Source organism: Apteryx rowi, unplaced genomic scaffold (assembly GCF_003343035.1).
Source record: "Apteryx rowi isolate R43461 unplaced genomic scaffold, aptRow1 scaffold_5, whole genome shotgun sequence".
In the NCBI taxonomy this organism is placed as follows: Eukaryota; Metazoa; Chordata; class Aves; order Apterygiformes; family Apterygidae; genus Apteryx; species Apteryx rowi.
In genome coordinates, this window is record NW_020450760.1 from 6,379,432 (window position 1) to 6,400,031 (window position 20,600).

General features: G+C 42.5%; 1 protein-coding gene across 1 annotated transcript; it reads left to right on the forward strand.

Annotated features, from left to right (window-relative positions):
• Window positions 1-13,441: 13,441 nt before the first annotated feature.
• On the forward strand, window positions 13,442-19,232 carry LOC112972719 (alpha-1-antitrypsin-like). Its single transcript, XM_026079660.1, has 4 exons — window positions 13,442-14,087; window positions 15,107-15,377; window positions 17,731-17,878; window positions 19,041-19,232. The coding sequence occupies exons 1-4, from the start codon at window positions 13,442-13,444 to the stop codon at window positions 19,230-19,232; spliced, it is 1,257 nt and encodes a 418-aa protein (XP_025935445.1).
• Window positions 19,233-20,600: the final 1,368 nt, after the last annotated feature.

The window sequence follows — 20,600 nt, forward strand, 5'->3', positions numbered from 1 at the left end:
AGGAGATCCTTATTCTGTCATAGACTTTCGCTGAAATTTTGATTTGGAGTTTAGCCTTGCCGTGCCTTGATTTTCCCTCTGTTGCATTAGAATTACTATATTTCATATGGGCCTTGTGTGCACTGAAAACAACGATGTGCTAGGATACCCAGTGATGGATATTTCCCAAGGTTCCAGTCTTTCATTGTTCACATATCAGGATCTCAGTCAAGCTGAATTTCCAGCTGAATACCAGGAAAATACAGTTTTACGTAAAGAAAGCAGAACTTGTAGGCTTTCATTCTTTCTCCCCTCCCTGAAGAAAAAGGCTTCTTCAACTCCAGATGTCTAAAAGTTAATACAAATACTGACTTCATGTAAGCACTCACTTGGGTTACAAAATATTGGAAAAGTTTGTTGCTCCCTTCTAAACAACTGGCTGTGTGTCCTTGTAGGGCAGACCTCTCCTGCTGTAATTCTCAGTGCAACTCTGCTGAAAGCACAAGAGATGAATTTAGCCTTGAATTCTCAAGTCACGCTGTTGGGGGTTTCTACCTAAAAAAAGTACAATGACTACAACAGCTTCTGCAGTTCACCACACTCTTTCTGCAATAGTATTGGGAGGCAGTTTGCTGCATGGAAACGGCAAGATCAGTCCTCTGTGCTCCCTGAAAGCCATTCGTGATTTGTCTGTTCAAGGGCTGATTCTCTTATGAACAGTTCAGATCTACAAAAACTTCTTCATAAACCCACATGACTCATAATCAAGAGGTAACAATTACTTCTCATTATTTCATTGCAAAATGTTCCTAAGGCTGTGCGTGGCAAGAGAGCCATTGCTGCTGGAGATCCCAACACACATGCAGGACCAGAATCAGCTCCCCCTTCAATGCATTGATCATCCTCTTCCTCCCACTGCCTGTTAATAGGCTTACCAATAGCATTCTCATTCTGGGAAAAACAATAAATCCCTTGACAAAGCACATACTTGGCAATTCATACTGTTTGTCTTTGATGTACTGATTCCAGAGGGGCTGTAAAGCTTGTTCACATCAGGAGAAGATAGCTATAAGGTGTATTTCCATAATGGTTGTTTTGTTACTAATTAAAAGCCTTTAACTATTAAATAGTTGGAGGAGTTAACACTGCCAGCACTGACTATAACGCATTCTACATATTCAGGCATAACTTCATCTTTTTCCTCATGCTTAATTTGTAGTCAAGCAGTATCTTGGAGAAGGGCAAGGGGGGGGGGGCGCCCTCATACACATCTCCTTTTACAATTTTTCTGTGCTCCTTACCCCCTGAACTGTAACTCTTCTGAGCTCCTCAGATCCCTCCAAGCCCCTGGAAAGGGGCAGATGAGGCTGCATGGAAAACAAGCCAACATTAAAAAAATAAAATAAAAAGAACAATACTTTTTCAGAGTATTGGAAAATGATAAAAAGTATCTTTGTTTAAAAAAAAAGGGGGGGAAAGGGAATTATAGGCCACTCAGCCCAACTCAAGTTCTTGGAAAAATGTTGGAAATATTGATAAGAATAAAAACCACGGTAAGCATCTAGAAAATAACAAGATGATAAATAACAAACAAAAAAAAACAAGATGACAAAACCAAAATGGCTTTTTCAAAAACAAACCACATCAAATCAACCTAATCCCCTCCTATGATGGAATAACAAGCCTTGTCATTAGGAAACAGTTGAGCTAAAGTACAGCTTAGCTAAGCAATGACTAGGTTATATTTAGTTTTAGTAAGGCTTTATTGTCTCACATGACATATTTTTAAATCGGGTACGGGAATATGCACTGTAAGATCGATGTGAGATTGGAAACCATATTCAAAGTTTTTAATGGTCTGGTGTTAATCAGAAATTGGACTTCCTCAGAAGGGTGTTCTGGGTCTGGGATGGTTCAATATTTTCATTATCGTTGGTATAAAACCATCTGATATGACCCCACAAACAGCTGTGGCAGGAGCAAGAGGCCAAGTGCAGCACAGGGGCAAGGCAAGGTAGCTCCGTACAGGGAATGGGGGAACCTCTGGTTTGGCCACTGGAGAAATGCAATGTCAAAGCAGTCTGAGCAGACCTCCAGCAGTCCCCCGTCTCTGCCCCAAAAGCACAGAACAGCCACCTTAATCCTGGCATTCCCTACCTGCTGGAGTTTGCAACTAATGTGTCCCGCAGAGGAGCCTGGTGCGTGATAGTCTGTCCTCACCCCTTTCCTGCTCATCCACTTCTGAGGCACTGACTCCAGCAGAATGTAGTATCAACCCAAATTTTACCACTGGCAGTACCCAATACTACCTGTTTCTGGGGCATCTAAGGACATGATAATCAGGACAGACGATAGATGCGATAAAAAAATGAAATTCTGAGGGAAGAAAAGACAAGGCAAACACTGGAACAATCAGTCTAATACACAGGAGACAATAGGAAGACTTATGGGGTTTAAACTCAAGCCAAAGAATAAGCTAGTTTTCAGTTTGCTGGACTAGCTGTATCTGTAAGCTGCCAAACTCCTAATTCCTAGTCTTTGAAAGAGACCTAAAGGCATCTTGGCAGAAGTGAGGTGCATTTTAAGGAGGGATTTGAAAGAGGGAGTCTTTCTACGGAGCATATGCAGGGCCGTAAAACCTGGCACCCTCTGAGCAGCTTCTAGGGTTTAAATCTCCTATGGATCATCTAATGTCTCACAGAGGCGGGCAAGAGGTGGAAAGAAATTTTAAGCCTGCAGAAGTCTATGGCCTTCCTTTGCTCAAAGAACCAGTCATGATCATAATAAAGATTAACCATGAGTATGTTCAGACCATATCATTTAAGAATATAGAAGCAACAGATTCACTAAATCTTCCTCTTTCCCTATGGTTCCCAAGAGGGAATAACTGCAAACACAGAGAGGAATGAAATTTGCCCATATGAAAGGTGGAGAACTGTCAACATTTATTCTCAGACCCACTCAAATATACTGTTTATTCATGACACAAGAAAGCAGAACATAGTCTATTCAAATAATTTTAAAATGTAAATGTACAAAACAAATTAACATGCACTGAACACTTTCCAAACTCTGTTCTTCTGTGCTAAAAGATATTGTCAATAATCAGAGACAGTTCTTTCCCCAATAATAACACAAACTCATCTTTGAAGACGCTTTATCTGTCCCCAGACCAGCCACAGAAGAAACGGATATGTTGAGCCATCTGCAGTAATGCTTCTTGCACAAATCTAAGGAGGCAAATACAGGTAACAGCAATATGGGATCTTCTCAAATGCTTGAAGGCCCAACTAAGGGCACATCTTGAAAACTGACCACCTTAATGGAGATCTGTGAAGGGCAATGACAGGACCAAGGGCTTCTTTGGCAGTAACTTACTCCTAATTTTGATAGCCTGTTCAAGTTCACCTATTCCAAAGCTAACCCTTTTCCATTCTCCCCTCCTGCCTTGACTTTTAGAAAGCACATCATCAGCAGGTCTTAATATAGGTCTAGGGATATCAAGGAAGCTATATGGATCTGCACTGAGACCACAATTAGTGCTGCAAACTTTTGAGGTCTCTGAAGAGAAAAGCACAGTCTTACACAATGCTGCAAAGGCTGGGACCAGGCGATATTACACAGTGGTGCATGATGCCTGCCTCGGCTGTGACTTGAGCTGGTAGCACGGCAGATGGTTGAACAGATTTGTTTGTTCCCTGTATGTGTACCATCTGCTGTGATCTGGTAAAGGCTGTGTCTGGGCAGCAGGGAGGGAGGCTGTCTGTTTGCCTTGTGCTGGCTTCCTGGCTTTGGGCTTTGCCAAAAGGCAAGGGGGACAACACCTTCCCGGAGGGGCTGAGTGTTTCACGAAAAACCTTCTGGAGCCAGGCAGGCAGGAGCAGAAAGAGATCTCTCTGCAAGGTGAGGAGCAGATCTGCAAAGTGGAGAGAAGGACTTCTGTGACTGTGGTTTCATGGTCATTTTAATTAGAACCATAGAATAATCTAGGCTGGAAGGCACCTCTGGAGGTCATCCAGTCCCACCACCTGCTCAAAGTAGCACCAGCTTAGAAACTAGATCAGGTTGCTCAGGGCCTTGTCCAGCCAGGTTTTGAATGTCTCCAAGGAYGGAGATTTCACAGCTTCACAGGGCAACATGTCCTAGTGTTTGACCACCCTCACTGTGAACATGATTTTCCTTATATTAAATTTGAATTTCCCTTGTTGCAGCTTGTGTCCCCTGACTCAGATACTATTGCTGTTCATCTCTGGCTCCATCGTCTCTCTCACCTAGCCCACTAATTACCTAAAGAGAGCAATTATATCCTCCCCCTTTGCCTTCTCTTCTCCAGGCTGAACAACACCAGCTTCTTCTCATGCATCTTGTGCTCTAGCCCCCAGACCATCCTGGCAACCCATCGCTGGACTCACTCCAGTGTGTCAATGTCTTTCTTGTACTGGGGAGCCCGAAACTGGACACAGCAGTCCAGATGCAGTCTCAAAAGTGCCAGATAGAGGGGAATCATCACTTCCTTCAGTCTGTTGGCTATGCTCTTGCTAATGAAGCCTTCCATGTGGTTAGCCTAATTAAATCTGAGTACAGACTCATCCCAAAAGCAGCAGTCAAGCTCCTAGCATGCTCCTAGCTACATCTTCTCCCTTCCTTCTTTATGCGAGTGCTACCACTTGGGAGTGCATGGAGAGCTGGATGAATGATCCAGTGGAAAAGTAGTCTTTTTTACTCTTCTTTTGGGGGGGTGGAGGGCCCCTAAATGTGCTATAGTTGGTGCAGGAGAGATGGCAGGAACACAGGATGATGAGACATCTCTGGCAGTGGCAGGCTGCACTTAGGTCAGATTAAAGCAAGACCACAGCCTGAAAAGAGGAGGAAACAGACTCAAAGACAAATTTCAGAAGTGATGAAAAGTAAGAGTCTCCTAGGGATCCAGGAGGGATTCACTGCATCACATGAAGCCACTGAATAWAGCTGAGGAAAGAGACTTATATTAGAGAGAAAGCAAGTGGAGAAACTCACTGCAGCAACACAGTGGGCAGGGGAGTGCTGCGTGTGTGTTCCCTTGGTCAGGACTGGAATTAAAGTCTGAGCAAGAGACTTTTCCCTAGAGTGACCAGGGTATTTATTGTACTGGGCTGACAGGAGCCAAGACTAATGTCCGGCATTAAATCTAGAGAGAAGCAACTTTAAATTGAAAATCTCCCATATTTTGTTTAGAAGTACTGGAATAGACACTGATACAGTTGTACCACAGCTGTCTTGGCACGACAGGTGACTTGTTCCAGAAGGTCACTTCTAAACTGCTTATGTGACTAAGAGTACATTTCCCCTTGAAACACATAGAGAGAGCGCTGCAAATTAAACAAAGCCTGGCATTGGCAAGAATGATAAAGCCTTCACCAGCTCCACACTGACATTTAATTTCAGCAGTATCACAGGAGGGACTCTGGTGTGTTCTCTGTACTCCAAAGGGCATTACAACAACAACAACAACCCATCATGTTTTAAAACGGCTTYCAGAGTAATTAGTTAAATATTTAAAAAGGATGAAAGTGTTTCTCTGCCAGAGAAGCAAGCATCAAGTTTTTCTAATTTAAATAATTAATTTTGGGGGGCTRTCATCAAACTGTTTCCAAGGGAATTCTTGCTGGATGACTCCTGTTAACATTGTCAGTTTGGTGAAGATGAAATAGTATTATTGTTATTACTAAGATCTTGCAATAATAATAATTAAAAAACAAACAAACTTTGGGTTCAAAATAATAAGTTCCCTAATCTATGGCATTAATAGTTTGATCCAAATCTACAGGAGCTAATTAAAGGATTTCTAACAGCATATTAGTTAACAAAGTGTCTTTCAAAATGTCAGAGAAATGACTACTTAAGCCTATTTCCTGCAAAAAAAGAGAATTGCAAGTTCATATGCAGCATATTCTGCTATCAAACATTGAAACAGAATATCTGCAAGTTTCAGGACAATTTACATGATAGGATGAAACTGTTGTATATGTGAGGGAAAAGAAGTTGAGTATCACATTGAAGATAATATTGGAGATTGGTATGGATTAGATTTCATTTTATTCATTTTTCCTCTTGTACCTGCATACAAACGTCAACAAGTAGAGGACACTCAATTGCAAGACAAAACTGTTTTTAAATCAGTTAAGTCAGTTGGGTTTTTCCTCACATTTCTCAGTGACTTTACTTGTAGCTGCATTTTTCTCTTTTATTGCGTTCCTGTTTGCCTCTCAGTGCACATTTCATTCATCTTTAGTCTGCAGGCGTTCTAGGTAAGGCTCTGCAACCTCAGAGACTGTCTTCATGTGTTATTTTAAAAAGATAATGTCTGCCTGTGCTTAACTGTTTTACCAGCTGATAAACAATTCAAGAACATGGTCTAGCAACCAGGATCAAAATCTGTACTGAACTGAAAGGCTGCTCACCTTTGTGAGTCAAGTGGGTGAAAGGCACTAGCAGAAGAGACAGAGAGGAGAAGCCAGGAGAGAAAGCAATGCCAGCAGTTCCTGCAGCACTGCGTATGTGGAGCCAGTCACGCTGCACCCACAGCTGGCTTCACACGTGCATGGAGAGGTATTGGAAAAAAGAGGAAAACAGATTCTTCATCTCATTCTAACTAGGAGGAGTGGCCCAGAGGAAAAACCACTTTTATCTACCAAAGCAGCCATCCATTTATTGTACTTAAAGCTTTTTTTTCTAGAGTGTTTTTTTTTCCRCCTTTCCTTAAATTTTAGCACCTTTTCTTTGAGCTCCAATCCAGCAGAGCATGTGCGGGTGTGCTCAGCTTTGAACCCACATGCAGTCCTGAAGGTTTATAGGCTCAGGACCTTTAAAACGGAAACCCTTGTTTCAAGACACTCCCTGCAAAGAAAAAGCCCAAACCTCTGCAGAAGAGTCAGCAATGCTTCCTGTAGTGGCAGTTACCTCTTGCAGCCATCTGCCACCCAAGGGATCCCAGTGGTGGGTGGGGAAGGCATTCATGTCCAGGCTGCCCTATGAGCTTTTTTTAGTCCCTCAATTACATCCATATTCACAGTCAGCAGCTTCTGTGACTGCAGCCTCCAGGTGCTGCACGAGCACATATTCCTGTGCAGCGTTTAGACGTAAGGGGGATGGCATGGACACCAGCAGCCTGGCCTTGCAGCTCCACCTTCATGCAAGAGCATGCTCTAACATGGGTTTGACCACCTTGGCAGCATTAGAAGAGAGCCTGTCCCGCGCAGACCTACACTTGCAGAGCACATAGTGGCAGCTTGTCCACCTCCCGTCACAGCACAAGGCACAGGGCACTGGATATGGGAGCTCCTGAGCACCCACCACAGCAAACCTGCCCCTAGCTTGCTTGTCTTCCCACAGCAAAACCCAGCACATAACTAGTGTGTGCCCTTGGGCACACTGCAGTTCCCATCTGCATGGAAATGATGGCAACCACCATGGAAAGGGAGCCTGAAGGATACCCTGCACCCACTCGCGTTGGGCTTGTACTGTGTTACAAGCTTGGCATGCAGCTCCTCTCATGGGAGAGACTGAGGTGGACTAGTATTTGCACCAAGGTCATCTGTCAGATCTCAGCTGCAATCGTTTTTGAGTCCAAAAACGGTAGACTCTGCCATCTTGTCTATTGCAACCTTCAGTCACTACAAACACTGGTAATACCATTTTGATTTTATGTTTACTAGTGATGTCCCCAGCTGTTTGCCATTATTGATGGCAATGTAGATAATTAAGAAATAATGGATATTTTAAAATAAATAGACCAAATAAAAGCTATTCAAAGTCTGGTATTGAGGAAGCAAGATATCTCTGTGCAAAATACTAAGAAGAGATCTGGCTGCAGTATGCATCCAGCTCAGTCTTTTCCTTAGGCTCCTGTCTAGCATTATGTATGTGTTTGATTTTATTCATTTCAGTAGTTCTACTGTACCTAGTCAGGCTGTTGACATAAGTTAACAATGCATGCAAAGTATTTGCTAAAGTGGGGGGCTAGATTCCCACCAGGAGATTGTGAGGAAATGGTGGAGGATTCTTACAGCTCCTGTAAGCAAAGGCAGGGTTAGGCCATGCACATGCAGCAAAAATCAGGTGCCTCCCCCCCAAAATTGTCATCACTGTTTACTCTGCACCATTTCTGAAGTAATAACATTTGGCTGTCCTGGTTAATATTTTCTAGAGGACGCTTTGCTTTCATAATGCTAAACAGTATAAATAAGAGGGAGTTGCTGGGTAGTCAGGGTGAAGACAGCAGGATCGCTGGAAGCTGTTGTAAGTAGTGATTTTTTTTTTCTTTCCTATAGAGACTTGAAAAGTGTATCCTTTGGTTGCATGCAATTTATTTCATGTCTTTCCTAGAGCTGTATCTTATATTGAAATCTGTCTTAGCAATTGTTCCAGGAATAAACAGGCTTGTTTGGCCACCTGGCTATAAAGGACATTGGCACCACAATTTAGGCATGGAGTTAGGTGGCTGGCAGGGAAAGTAAAAATCTAGTGGCCAGAATGAGGTGTCTAGTTGCCTTGCAGGGAAACAAGGTGATGTCTCAAGCCAGCAAATCCTACGCACCTAAAGGTGGGTCTTTCTCAGATGTACCTCCTGGTCATCTCTGCTACAGAAGATCAGCTGTGCTCCTTTCAGACCCAGAGGATGGGCGCTTGGAGATTTTTTTTGATGCGCTGATGATTCTTTTTAAGTAATCCTGCTGATTTTTATATTCAAGGCCTACAGGAAAGATATTTGCTTAGGGAATGGGCTATGTGATATCCGTTTCTCTTTTACATAAGACACCTCCTCATCGCTCTAATCATCGGGTTACAGGACAATTTAGAGGGAGGGAGAGAGGAGGGTGTCCTCCACACCCCCAGGAAAACTCAGATCACAGTGTAGCCAGCATGAAATGTTCAGGGAGACAGAGATAGGACAGTGGTCAGGTGCACACTGGAAAGCAGAAACCTGCAGCTGGCTGCTCTGTCTTTGGGGCTGCTTTTGCTTCACACAGAAAAGAAAATCTCCTGTCCCAACTGACTGCTCTAACCACTACTCTGGTTCTTTCTGGCTTTCTTTTATCCTCTGGCCTCACTGGTGTTTTATCCCTGACTGCATGTAGTAGCCCAGGTTCAACAGGAGATACCAAGGGTTGCCTGGTAGAAGAGTAAGAGCTCATGTTCACATGTTTCCATGTAAAAGGAAACCTGGAAGTGGGCAATGCCGCTGTTGGAGGGTGCACTGCCCAGGTGACTGCTTCACACACCAAGCTGTCTTGCAGAAGACAGATGATAGTGGAAACAGCTCTGATTTTAGCCCTGTTTCCTAAGGAAACAGAGTTATGCAACCGTGCCATCTGTGTGGCTTGCCAGTGTTTGTCTGTCTGTCACACACCCTCTTCCTTTCTACCAAGGTGTTTTGGACTTATTGTCTACATTCAAGCAAATTTGGCAAAGGGCTCAAAGTTTCAAAGTGCTAACTTCCTAGAAATTTCCACACGGTTTGACAGAAAAGCTTCCTCCATGCAGGGAAAAACAATTCACCCATACAGTCATATATTCTAGAGGACACTGTAAACTTGGCTTCCATGTTTCTGCTGCTCAAGGAATTACTTTTAACGAAATAGCCATGGCTGTCAGGTTCTTTATTGAACCCAGGGACCTTGGCTTGTGCTTACCGTCTTCTCAGGGGACTCAGACACAGAGACATCAAAACTCTGACTCACAGGGGAAGTAGAGAAATAAATGTCTAGCTAATCAGACCAGAAAAGCCCCTGAGCGTGTCCAGGCACATAAAATGAATCACCTAGATGATTGCCTTCAGGTCAGCCAGGAAAACACATGTGCATTTTTGGTGCTCCTGTGAGCAGGCAGTCCTGGCTTTCTGCATTGCTTTCTCAAACACAGATGTAGTGATTCAAGTCTTTCTTTTCTTACTTTTTGTTTGTTTAGGTTTTTTTTTTTTGATATGGCTATGAGTAGCTATGATTAGTTGCGCACACACCACTGGTGGCAGTGGGGCCATGTCTTGATGTGCCAAGTGTAGCACATCAGCTACACTGATGCAGCTTTCAGGAAACAGACCTCTTCAGTTTTCCTCGTCTGGACACAACTGAGAGGGAAGCAGCACCCTCTGGTGAGCATGCGTACAGCCTTGCGGACAGTCTTTCTGTTTCATGCCTGCACATGTTTTTGAGCACAGCAGYTTCCATGTTGTCTAATGTGAGTTAAAGGTAAGGACCCCTTAAAGGAATATGGCATAAATATTCACCTCCTAGAATACCACATCTGAATCTGCAGGCTGAAAATTGTCTTCAGAAGTGTCTCTCCAAATCACAGAGATAAAAGTCAGCCCTAAAGTGGACAACTTAGCTACATCCACAAAGAAGCAATTTCTGTCAGTCAGAAAACTTAGTCCAGCCCACTTCCTAGTCATCTGGTGGAATTATTTTAAGGTAACTCTAGCTAATCCCAGTTTTCTCTGTTTTCTTTCTAGGATATACTGTCATAAATAATCACTGCCATTCTGGGTTGTATGATAGGGAAGATGTAATAAATTCAAGAAATGTTATCACCAGATCCATTACATATAAACTGCTTGAAGCATAACTATCCTCCAAGTCTTGGCATGTTCTTGCCATTGTCTGGTTTGATTGAAAGCTCTTCATGAAAGGAACCRTTTCTTGAATACCACAAACATATTGTCATTGCGTAACATAGACAAAGAGAGCAAATGAGGCAGAAAGTTGAACTGGCTTCCTTCCAGGCTACTCAGCACATCAGTGTAGAATTAAAATTCAAGAGCACTTTGCTTCTACTCCTGTGTTTATGGGTAATCTGACAGATTGCCTCTTATCAAAATGTTCTTATGGAGGTGGCAGGAGTAAAGGTCTTAAGATAGGAAGCTATCTTCAAAATTAGTCTCTTCAGACAGGGAATTGCTTAAGTACTTTTTAGCACAGTTCTCTGCTGTTTGCTTTTTAATAAATTGTTAGCAAGTGTGCTTGGTGGGAAAATCCCTCAGTCATGAGGACCATAGGAGAATCTGTATCTTGTGCTTCATACTGAAGTGATCTCTATTGTTAATTTATCACTGGCTGATCTTCTGTTAACCTAACAGTCACAGTAATATCAAGTACAACAGTAAATATCAAGTATAAAGCAACAGCTCCCAGTCTTACTCTAAAAGTTTCAAGGATACAAATTCTATTATAACTTACAATAAACTTTATGTTTCAAGGAGAAGCCTAAAAGAGTGACCCACCTGTATCTTCAAGACTTAAACAACAAAAAAGATCTCTAGAAACTGCAGCTGCTGAGTCTTTTATAATCTCAGGATTTTTAAAAATCAACTATTATCAAGATTTTTGTGAGGGTTGACTCATGAGTCTTGAATGTTAGTGATCGGCCAGCACTGAGTAACAGATGGATGATTCAGATTCAGATTGTATTTAATTATCTGCGAATTCAGAGCTATAATAAAATGAAACTAATTCCATGAAATTACATAAATCAACCACAAAATGCAAACATGTCATTATTACATAGAGCAAAAATACAAAGATAAAAAAAAATCCAGAAAAACTGTAACCAGTATTTTAGAAACACTCTTACTGCAAAACCATGCCTTATTCATTAGTTATAATTTTGAAGCCAGGTCAGTTAAATTTCATGTCTATTCTGCATTCCAAATAAATAGAAATTGGCAGTTCTATGTGTAATAGAAAATTCCATCTATATGCTGTGTTTTGTTATAAGCATTAAATGTGATGAGACAGGGAACCGGTGGTGACTTCTGTTTAAAATGGAATATTTCTTTTTTCAGTATTCATGTTATTCTTAATAAATTATGACTACAGCTGAGTAAATAGTTCACAGTGAACAATTTATCTAGAGGCAGCTTCTGAATCGGCCTGCTGGATATGTGGAAATAGATTAAGCTTAGCTCTGATGCTTTTGTTTGGGAGCTGATTTCTTTTCAAAGTCTGACTAGTACATTGGCTCACTGATAGCTGGTTTTAAATATTCAGAACTGGAGCTCTTATGTTGAGTTACAAGTGGCTAGATATATCGAGAAATATAATTTCAATGTCAGAATCAGAGGAGGAGGCAAAATTATAATTTGAAACTACTGTGCACAGAAACTGAAAATGTAGTTACCAAGAACACTAACAGTTCTTCCACTTGCCAATAACACTGCCACCAAAATGTGAGTAGGCCTGCCTTTTAGAAATACTTATGTCAGTTATGTAAATGTTTGAATATTTGGCTAGAGCTCGAAAATATTTTGTCATTCTTATGCAGGTCCAGTTGTAACTGGATATTCAAATACTAATACAAATTTCTCCCTCTGATGCTATGGAAAAAGCAGGACCATGGTCATAATTCTTCCTGATGACTGTCTTCCAAGTTGAATAATGCCAGAACAGAAATATATTATTGGTTTAATATAGCCCTTCTTGCACAATTTTTAGCAAATGTGGATCGTTATCTCCCAAAACATTTTGAAAATCTCTCACCATTTTTATGCCCCAGAAATGAGGCCCACTGGGACATTCACATCCACATTGCATTTCCAAGCTCCCTGCATAAAAGCTTATATAGTGTCTGCTGTGCAAAGGAGAGCAGCTGAGAGCAATAGGTTAGGACAGGAGTATTGCCCTTTGACTAGTAGTTCAGCTGATTAAAAAATAAGACCTTGTTTTTGTTATTGGCATCGACTCCTTTTGCAGCATTCAAAATGAACCTGTTCCGGTGGTTTGATTTGTCTACTAAGAGACAACACATTATTCAAGGTTCTTAGTGTTACATCATTTATTTTCAGAAAGAAAGAGTACCTGTTCCTTAGAGACATAGGGCTTTATGTTTGGTTTGCTACTAAAAAGCAGCCAGACCACTTGCCCTCTCTTGAAATAGAGTGCCTTGTCAGTCTGACCAAAAGTTTATTTAAGAGCTCATCCACAAATTCAGTTTGGATGTAGCTAGTGATTGCTGCCTACTTGCACGAATTTCCTCTCTTTTCCTTTACTCTCAAACAGGCAGACTTCTATGATGGTCTTTTGGGGAATTATCTTAGACCTTAGTGTCAAAAGCACAGTGGTGTTGCAGCCTTCCAGTGATTAGCCAGTCTAATAAATGGTGTGTTTTCTGACAGGATGTCCTCCCTCTTCTCTGGCCTGCTGAGGGTGCTGTGTATTCAGCTATTCTATGCCAAATTTTGCCTGACGGTCAGGCTCCCAAGTAGATGTTTAGTGTGAGGCTGGCAGAGAGAGTTGGGGGAGATTTGCTGGGAGGCCTGGGAAAATACAAAACCACCTGGCAAGAGCTGGGGAATGGGGAAATTGAGCACAAGTGAAAGTTTTACAAAAATCTCTTATTCAGTGGGACTGACAGAATATCTATTGCTACTTGATATCTTTACCTTAGTAATAGATTCTCCGTTTTTTCCAGAGCACTGTAGTATGAGAAGATGAAGACCACATTTTACCTGTGTTTGCTACTAGTTGGGCTTCACGCTGCTGCCCATGATCAGCTCCCTCCCAACCACAACGGACATGATCCAAACGAATCCAAGCACCGTGCACATCACGCAGGTGAAGTGATGACTTGCCTCAAACTAGTGCCAAACAATGCCGACTTTGCATTTCAATTTTTTAAAGAGCTTAGACTGGAGACACCTGATAAGAACATTTTCTTCTCTCCTGTAAGCATCTCCACTGCCTTTGCAATGCTGGCCTTTGGTGCTAGATCAGCCACTCAGACTCAGATCCTGGAAGGACTCGCCTTTAACCTTACAGACATGCACGAGAAGGAGATACATGAAGGCTTTCACCATCTCATCCACATGTTGAGCCATCCTGAGAGTGAGGTCCAGCTCGACATGGGAAATGTCATATTTCTAACAGAGAAGCTGAAACCACTAAAAAAGTTTTCAGATGATGCCAAAGCTCTKTATCAAATGGATACTTTTACTGCTGACTTCAACAATCCTGCAGAGGCTGAGAAGCAAATCAATGATTATATAGAGAGGAAAACACATGAGAAAATTACCAGTTTGGTCAAGGACATAGATCCACAGACCGTAATGCTTCTGGCAAGCTTCATTTTCTTTAAAGGTAATTCAAGTCATCCAGTGTTCTTGTTCACATTATTCATCCTATCAAATGATCTAATCTGTCAGCTACCTCATTTGGAAGTTACTCTGGGGAGAATTTCAAGTGTTTTTCACTGGGGCAGGAAAAACAATGCCCAGCTTTCCATTGTTGGCACGCCAGATCAGCAACTCTTCACAGAGCAGGAGAGCAGGCGGGGACCTTCTCATCCCCAGGAGGCAACCAGGGAGCGGACTTTGCTGCTGCTGGGGACTCAGGGCAGAGCTGCYTGGAGACGCACCCTCCCGTGCAGCCTCAGCTTGCTTTTTAGGGTTTAGCTATAACTCTGGTTGCTCCATGTTCTTTTAATTTTCAGTGAAGACACTGAGACGAATGAATGACCTAATTCTTTTAATGTCCCTCTTTAAAAGAGTGCATGGTTGAATAGTCTAATTTACTATAGCCTACATACTCCTTGTTTTTTCTATTGAAGTCCTTGAAATGTATACACACTACCATATCTATATGCAGAAGATGCTAGTGATGGGCAGGGAAGTGTGTTTTAAGGAACAAAGTGGAAGCACTGAATTTTTGATGTGGTTTAGGTGTGCTGTTAACACCAACACAATAGAAATCAGATGTGAGATCCTAGGTTAATTTTATCCTCAGATTAAGGCTTACCATTAAAATCAATAGAAATAAAATGTATACATTATATGAGTGCACAGTTAATGTCAGGTAAGCCCTTAAATGACTTAAAGACAGGCCACTTAGATCACCTGAATAATGGTAAGAAGTACAAAGAAAATGCCTAATTTTTTCATTACTGACATCTGAAAAATAAAGTGAAATTGGAATCTAACACATTATTTTGATCAGGTAAGATTCTTGCCGTACTGTGATACAGATTTTAATAAAGTAAATAAGTTTGAAAATTCTGAATTTAACAAATGAAGGAATAGGTAAATGTTACTTGTTATATAAAATTCCATTTATGATGAGATGGGACATGGGATGTTCAGTTGCATTCTTCTCTCTATCAGGCAAGTGGGAAAAGCCTTTTACGTCAGAGCTCACTGAAGAAAGAGAGTTCTTCGTGGATGAGGAAACAACTGTGAAAGTCCCTATGATGCACCAAACAGACATATTTGACTTCTATTTTGATGAGAAGGTGCCTTGCACCGTGGTGCGGCTTCATTACAATGGGAGTGCTACAGTATTTCTAGTTCTGCCAGAAAAGGGAAAAATGAAGCATCTAGAGCAAGCTCTGGTCAAGGAAACTGTCCGTGAATGGTCAGAAAATCTCTTCCAGAGGTAATCATCTGCCAACCTGCTGCAGCGGCACCTAGATTTATAGTCTCTTTTCTTTTTTTTCWTTTTTTGGGGGAGGGGAATGCAAACACTACAAACTCACCTGGATTCTGGGAASAGAGTGGGTTATTTTTGGCTTGTGCACCCTAGCTGTAAAAATCTTGCGACTGGCTGGTATTTGACTATTCTGTTGTTGATGCAAAGGTTGGAGTGACTTCTTGTCCCCTGTGCCAGAGCAGACACCTTCTGGTGGGCTCGCGGGAGCACAGAGTAGCAAACCTGTATTGGGGTTTCTAAAATAGTCCATTGACTGAGTGGGAAGGTGGCAATTTTAAAGGAAATCTCCAGTACTGAGGTTTCAGCTGTGTTTTACATCACGTTTGTCACTGACACACCATTGCTCAGACATATGTCTAAACCCTAAAAACCCATAACTTAAACAGTTGGTAGTAATGCACACATATGTAATATGTCCTAACCAAATATCTTATTTTCAAGGACAGCAGTACACAGTGGTTATTAGGACAGGCTAGTGATTAATTGTGGATTTCCAGATTTTCTGGCACTTTGTTTTTGAAACTCTAAAGGTCTAATGAGGGTCTGATAATTCTTACCATTGACACTAACATCAGCTAACACATTTTATGACCTTGCTTGTCTGGGAGGAAGGAGATCTTAGCACCAGTAGACAAATAATGTCAAGTCAATATGTACCTAATTTACCAAGCTCTTCCCTGATTCACAGTAATAAGTCTGTGCAGTTCACACCCATGATTCTTGATGCATCGTTATAGAAATGCTGCTATAGATAATAAAGGCATATTCTGTAGCAAATTAGATAGGAACTAAGAATGTGATACCTCAAATATGAAAAATAAAAACATGCAATTCTTAGCTACAAAATCAGGAAAATCTTCATCTAAATTAATCTTTGGTGCAAGTTCCTTTAAGACCAACATAGAAATAAGAACTCTATATGACAGACTGTGAGAACCAAATGACAATTTAAATTCTAGTATTATGGTGATGCCAATGTTAATAAACTTAGTCCTGTTATCTTCTAATGCACTGGGCAGCATTGCATAAAGGCTACAGCAGCAGTTTTGGATCCTGTCCGCTATGCTGTTCAGCCCAAATTATCTCAGGGAGAGACAGCAGAAGACTTGAGTTACCTAAAGGGTAATTACTACAGCAGGGGACTATTAGGCTCCTAGGATCCCCAGACAGTGCACAAAGAGAAATGCAAACAGAAAGCATACTAAGAAGGAGCAGCCTATCGATAGGCAGGAGACAGTGGAAATACCATCAGCAGCAACTCAGAAGATGCAGTTTGATCTCTGGAGCCGAGCAAAACAGACCCTTCAGCGCAGGGTTACTCCAAGCACTGGTGTGGGTGAAAGAGCTCATGCAGTAGTTGATAAAGTGCAGGATAGGGAAACTGAGGCCCATCCTACAGAGACAGCTTGTCTCCACCAGAGCTAGAGCAAGACCTGGGCAAAGGTGGAGGAGTGCAGCGGAATCTGCAGAGAGAGAGACGGGGCAGCAATGGGGAGGGAAGGGAGCTGGCATCACTGCTCCATCTGCTGCTCACTGGCAAAGGCAGACTTGATCATGGCCAGCCAGCGGGAGAAAGACGACTGGAAGAGAAATTAGAAGGAGAATATAAACAACTCACTGCAGCAAAGCGCAAACAGCACTTACCACTGCAGCAGATCCCTTTCTCTGCCCTTTTGCCACCAGTCTGCTCTGCCCCCCTGCACCCTCACACCCTGCTGCCCCTGCACACAGACACCATGGCACATCCCAGAGACCTGCGGGGAGGATCACGCTGCCCAGGGGAACTCTGAGGGGTGGCACAGAAACCCTTTTTGCCCCAGGAGCAGCTGACTGCCTCCACAAGGTGACCAAAGGTGCAGGTGTTGGAAGCAGACCCGTGTGGGGCAATGCCAGGGCCATTCCAGAACTAAAGCTTTGCTTTGAAGTGCTCATGTTTGTCGTATTTTTCCCCCAAGCAGAGTCTGTCTGTACGCCACTTCTGGTCCCCTCTTCCTTGAAAGTTCTGGGTTGTTGCCTCTGTGCCTCATCTTCCCTGCTTGCAAAAGAGGGCTCATGTTATTGCCCTCTGCAGAGTGCTCCAAGATTTGCTAAAGCAAAATGCCAGATAAATATTGCTATTATTATGAATAATAATGTCTGTATCTCTGTGAGAAGCACTAGCAATTAGATTACCATTTACTGTACGTTCAGGACTATCCTGGGGTTTAGTAGTCATAAGAATTAAACAGTTTTCCCACTATCATTTACCTTGATGAAAGACCTTTCTTACCACTATATGTGCTTCTTTTCTTTTAAACAGGAGGATAAGCCTGTACTTCCCCAAATTTTCTATCTCTGGAAGCTATGAGATAAAGAACACCCTTAACAAGATGGGAATTATTGATGTGTTCACTGACCGGGCAGATCTGTCTGGCATCACTGGAGCCCCAGAGCTGAAGGTTTCTAAAGTAAGTCTGCATTCACAGGCCCTCTCCTGTCCTCTCATGAACACACAGCATAAACCCATTTGTGGCAGGTGTTCAGAAACACCGGGCAAAAACAGTTTCTGGCTTCATGGACTGCCTGCTGCTGGGGACCAGGTTCACCCTGGTATGAGTCTGTGAATTTACACCCAGGAGGAATCCAGCCCTCAGTGAGCGTGGAGTTCAGATTAGTTTGCTGCACATCTTTTTTTCCAAGGATGCTACCAGCCAAGGTCTTCTGAAAAATGAGAGGAAAAGCAATCAACCTGTTCATCAGGAGAAGCAGCTAATGTTATTGGGAAGGCCACAGACCCTCTCACCCCAGAGATTTAATTTTGGCAGTGCACAGCTGGCATCCCATGTGGGAGACCCTGTGCCACCAAGAGCGCTGGGGGTGGCAGCTGGGGTGCCCGAGACCCACATGTTTCAGGATCCTGAGGGCAGGCTGGTGAGCACAGCACCCTGGCAAGTCAGGGGAGTGCGGGCCAGGCACAGGGACTGCCAGTGCTTCCCACACCCCAGGGCAAAGAAGAGGAACTGGTGAGAGGAGCAGCAAGTAGAAAAGGGAGAATCTCAAGATTAGAGGATGAAATCTGGATAAAGAGACTCTTTTTCTTTTCTTAACCTGTTTTTGGAATTCGATAGAGCATCATTTTTAGTGGCAGCTTATCGGTATGTGCCCAAATCATCTCTTTTCTTCCTGTTCAGGTGACTCCTTACCTCAGATGCAACACGGCAAATAAAGGCATTTAACTCAATGCAAAATGCATGCTGTTTTTCTCTGCTTATTTGTCTCAGACAGCATGACTAGCCCTCAAACACTTCAAAAGTATTTTGCCACCCTTCAATGCAGGGTGGATTTCACTGATGATCTCTTACAAGCAGAGCCTCTGTCCTCCATCCAAGCTCTGGGACAGAGGACAAACATTTGGAACTGTTTTGCTGAGGAGATTTGTGTAGATCCGTCTTGGTTCTCATTTGAGGTAGCCACAACTACAACAACAAAGCTCAATTCTCTCTCCACTGCCCCTGCTGACTCCTCTGCAGTAGATCCTTTAAAGCAGGGCTGCTTTAAAAGCAGTCTGGTTCATCTCTCAGGCACCTGTTCTGTGTCCAGAACTACTGTGGGTGTTTTCTTTCTTCCTAGGTTGTCCATAAGGCTGTGCTGGATGTTGACGAGAGAGGTACTGAGGCCGCAGCAGCAACTGCTGCCAAAATAATGACTATTTCTCTTCCTCCAACCATTGAATTCAACCATCCCTTCCTCATGCTGATTTTTGATAGAGCTACAAACAGCACACTCTTCATAGGAAAAATAGTTAACCCCACTGAACATTAGGTGAAGTTATGTATGAGTTCTGATTCTTATTTCTGATTAAAGAAAATGTGAAACTGCCTGATGTGAATTATTTCTATTTGTACCAGTTTAGTGTAAAGTTCTTCTTTACCAAACTTTTACATTCCATGCTGTTATCAAAAATTGTTGGTATTGACCATGACACCAGCTAAAGAGGACACAAAGAAAATATTTTTAAATTCAGCTAGCAAAGAAWATCTCTTTTTATTTGAATGAAAGCCAAGGAAAGACTTGTTAAGATTTGCCAATATTCAGTCAGAGATGTTTGTATTATGGAAGACTCCTGCTTTGTATGTGGCTGTCAGTCAGAATGGCAGATAAAATGATTAACATTCCTTCAAACAAAGCAGAAGTGGTTGTAATTTACCATAAGCACATAAGCAAGTAAAAATGAGATAGCAAGAGTTGGATCAACAATCCAGGGACATGGAAGGCTGAAGCTTCTAATGGAGTCAACACAGGGAATATGAAAAGCTATCTTAAAGAGAGACAGAGATCTCTTTTCTCCACCAGAAATATTCTATCACTTTTAGCATTAATCTAGCAGCAAATCTGCCTGAAAGAGTTTCTTTCAGCTCAAAGCAGAGCTGGAAGATCAAATCTGCTCCTCAACCTGAAGACTTTCAACCAGGTATTGCCAATTAGACGTCCTTAGATATCCTGTGTGAGCAGTTGACTTCTCACACATGCATCCATCAGTGGTCAGAAGGAGAATGTAGCTGGATGGGCTGGCAAGGTATTATGAATGGCAGTTATACAAGACCTGAACATGCTGTGGGCTGAAATTTGTGGAAAACATGTAATGAGGGTCTAGCAAACTGTAGGTGTTTCAAGTGCCATCCTTTTACAGTTACTGAGGGTTAATAGGGAGCACCCAGAAAGCCAGGTTGCCTCACCAGCGCATGGTGGCAGGCACCAAGGTGGAGTTTAGGGCAGCGCAAGGGCTGGCTGGTAACTGCTTCCAACAGACCTGCCTTGGCAGCAGTACCATTGCCCTTTCTTCCTTGCAGCTATGTTTTTTGGAAGTAGATGAAACAGCATCACATCACCCATCCCATCAGGAATCTCAGAGGGAACAGAGCTTGGGAGGCTCACACAGCCTCAGTAAGGCCTTGTGTGCCCTCTGTGAAGAGCAACTGAGATTTCATCAGTCTGGTGCATGTGTAAGAGAGAGCAAAGCACTGTCTCCCTTTTCACAGTCCAAAGGAAAACAACAAATTGGTCTCAAAGCCCCCTTTCTATTCCCCTTTCCTTGTAAAAAACTCATGTTAACTCTCACACTCACTGGTTGACAGCATTTTTTTGACTAAACACACATAATCTCTGAATAGATACATGTATGAACAACTC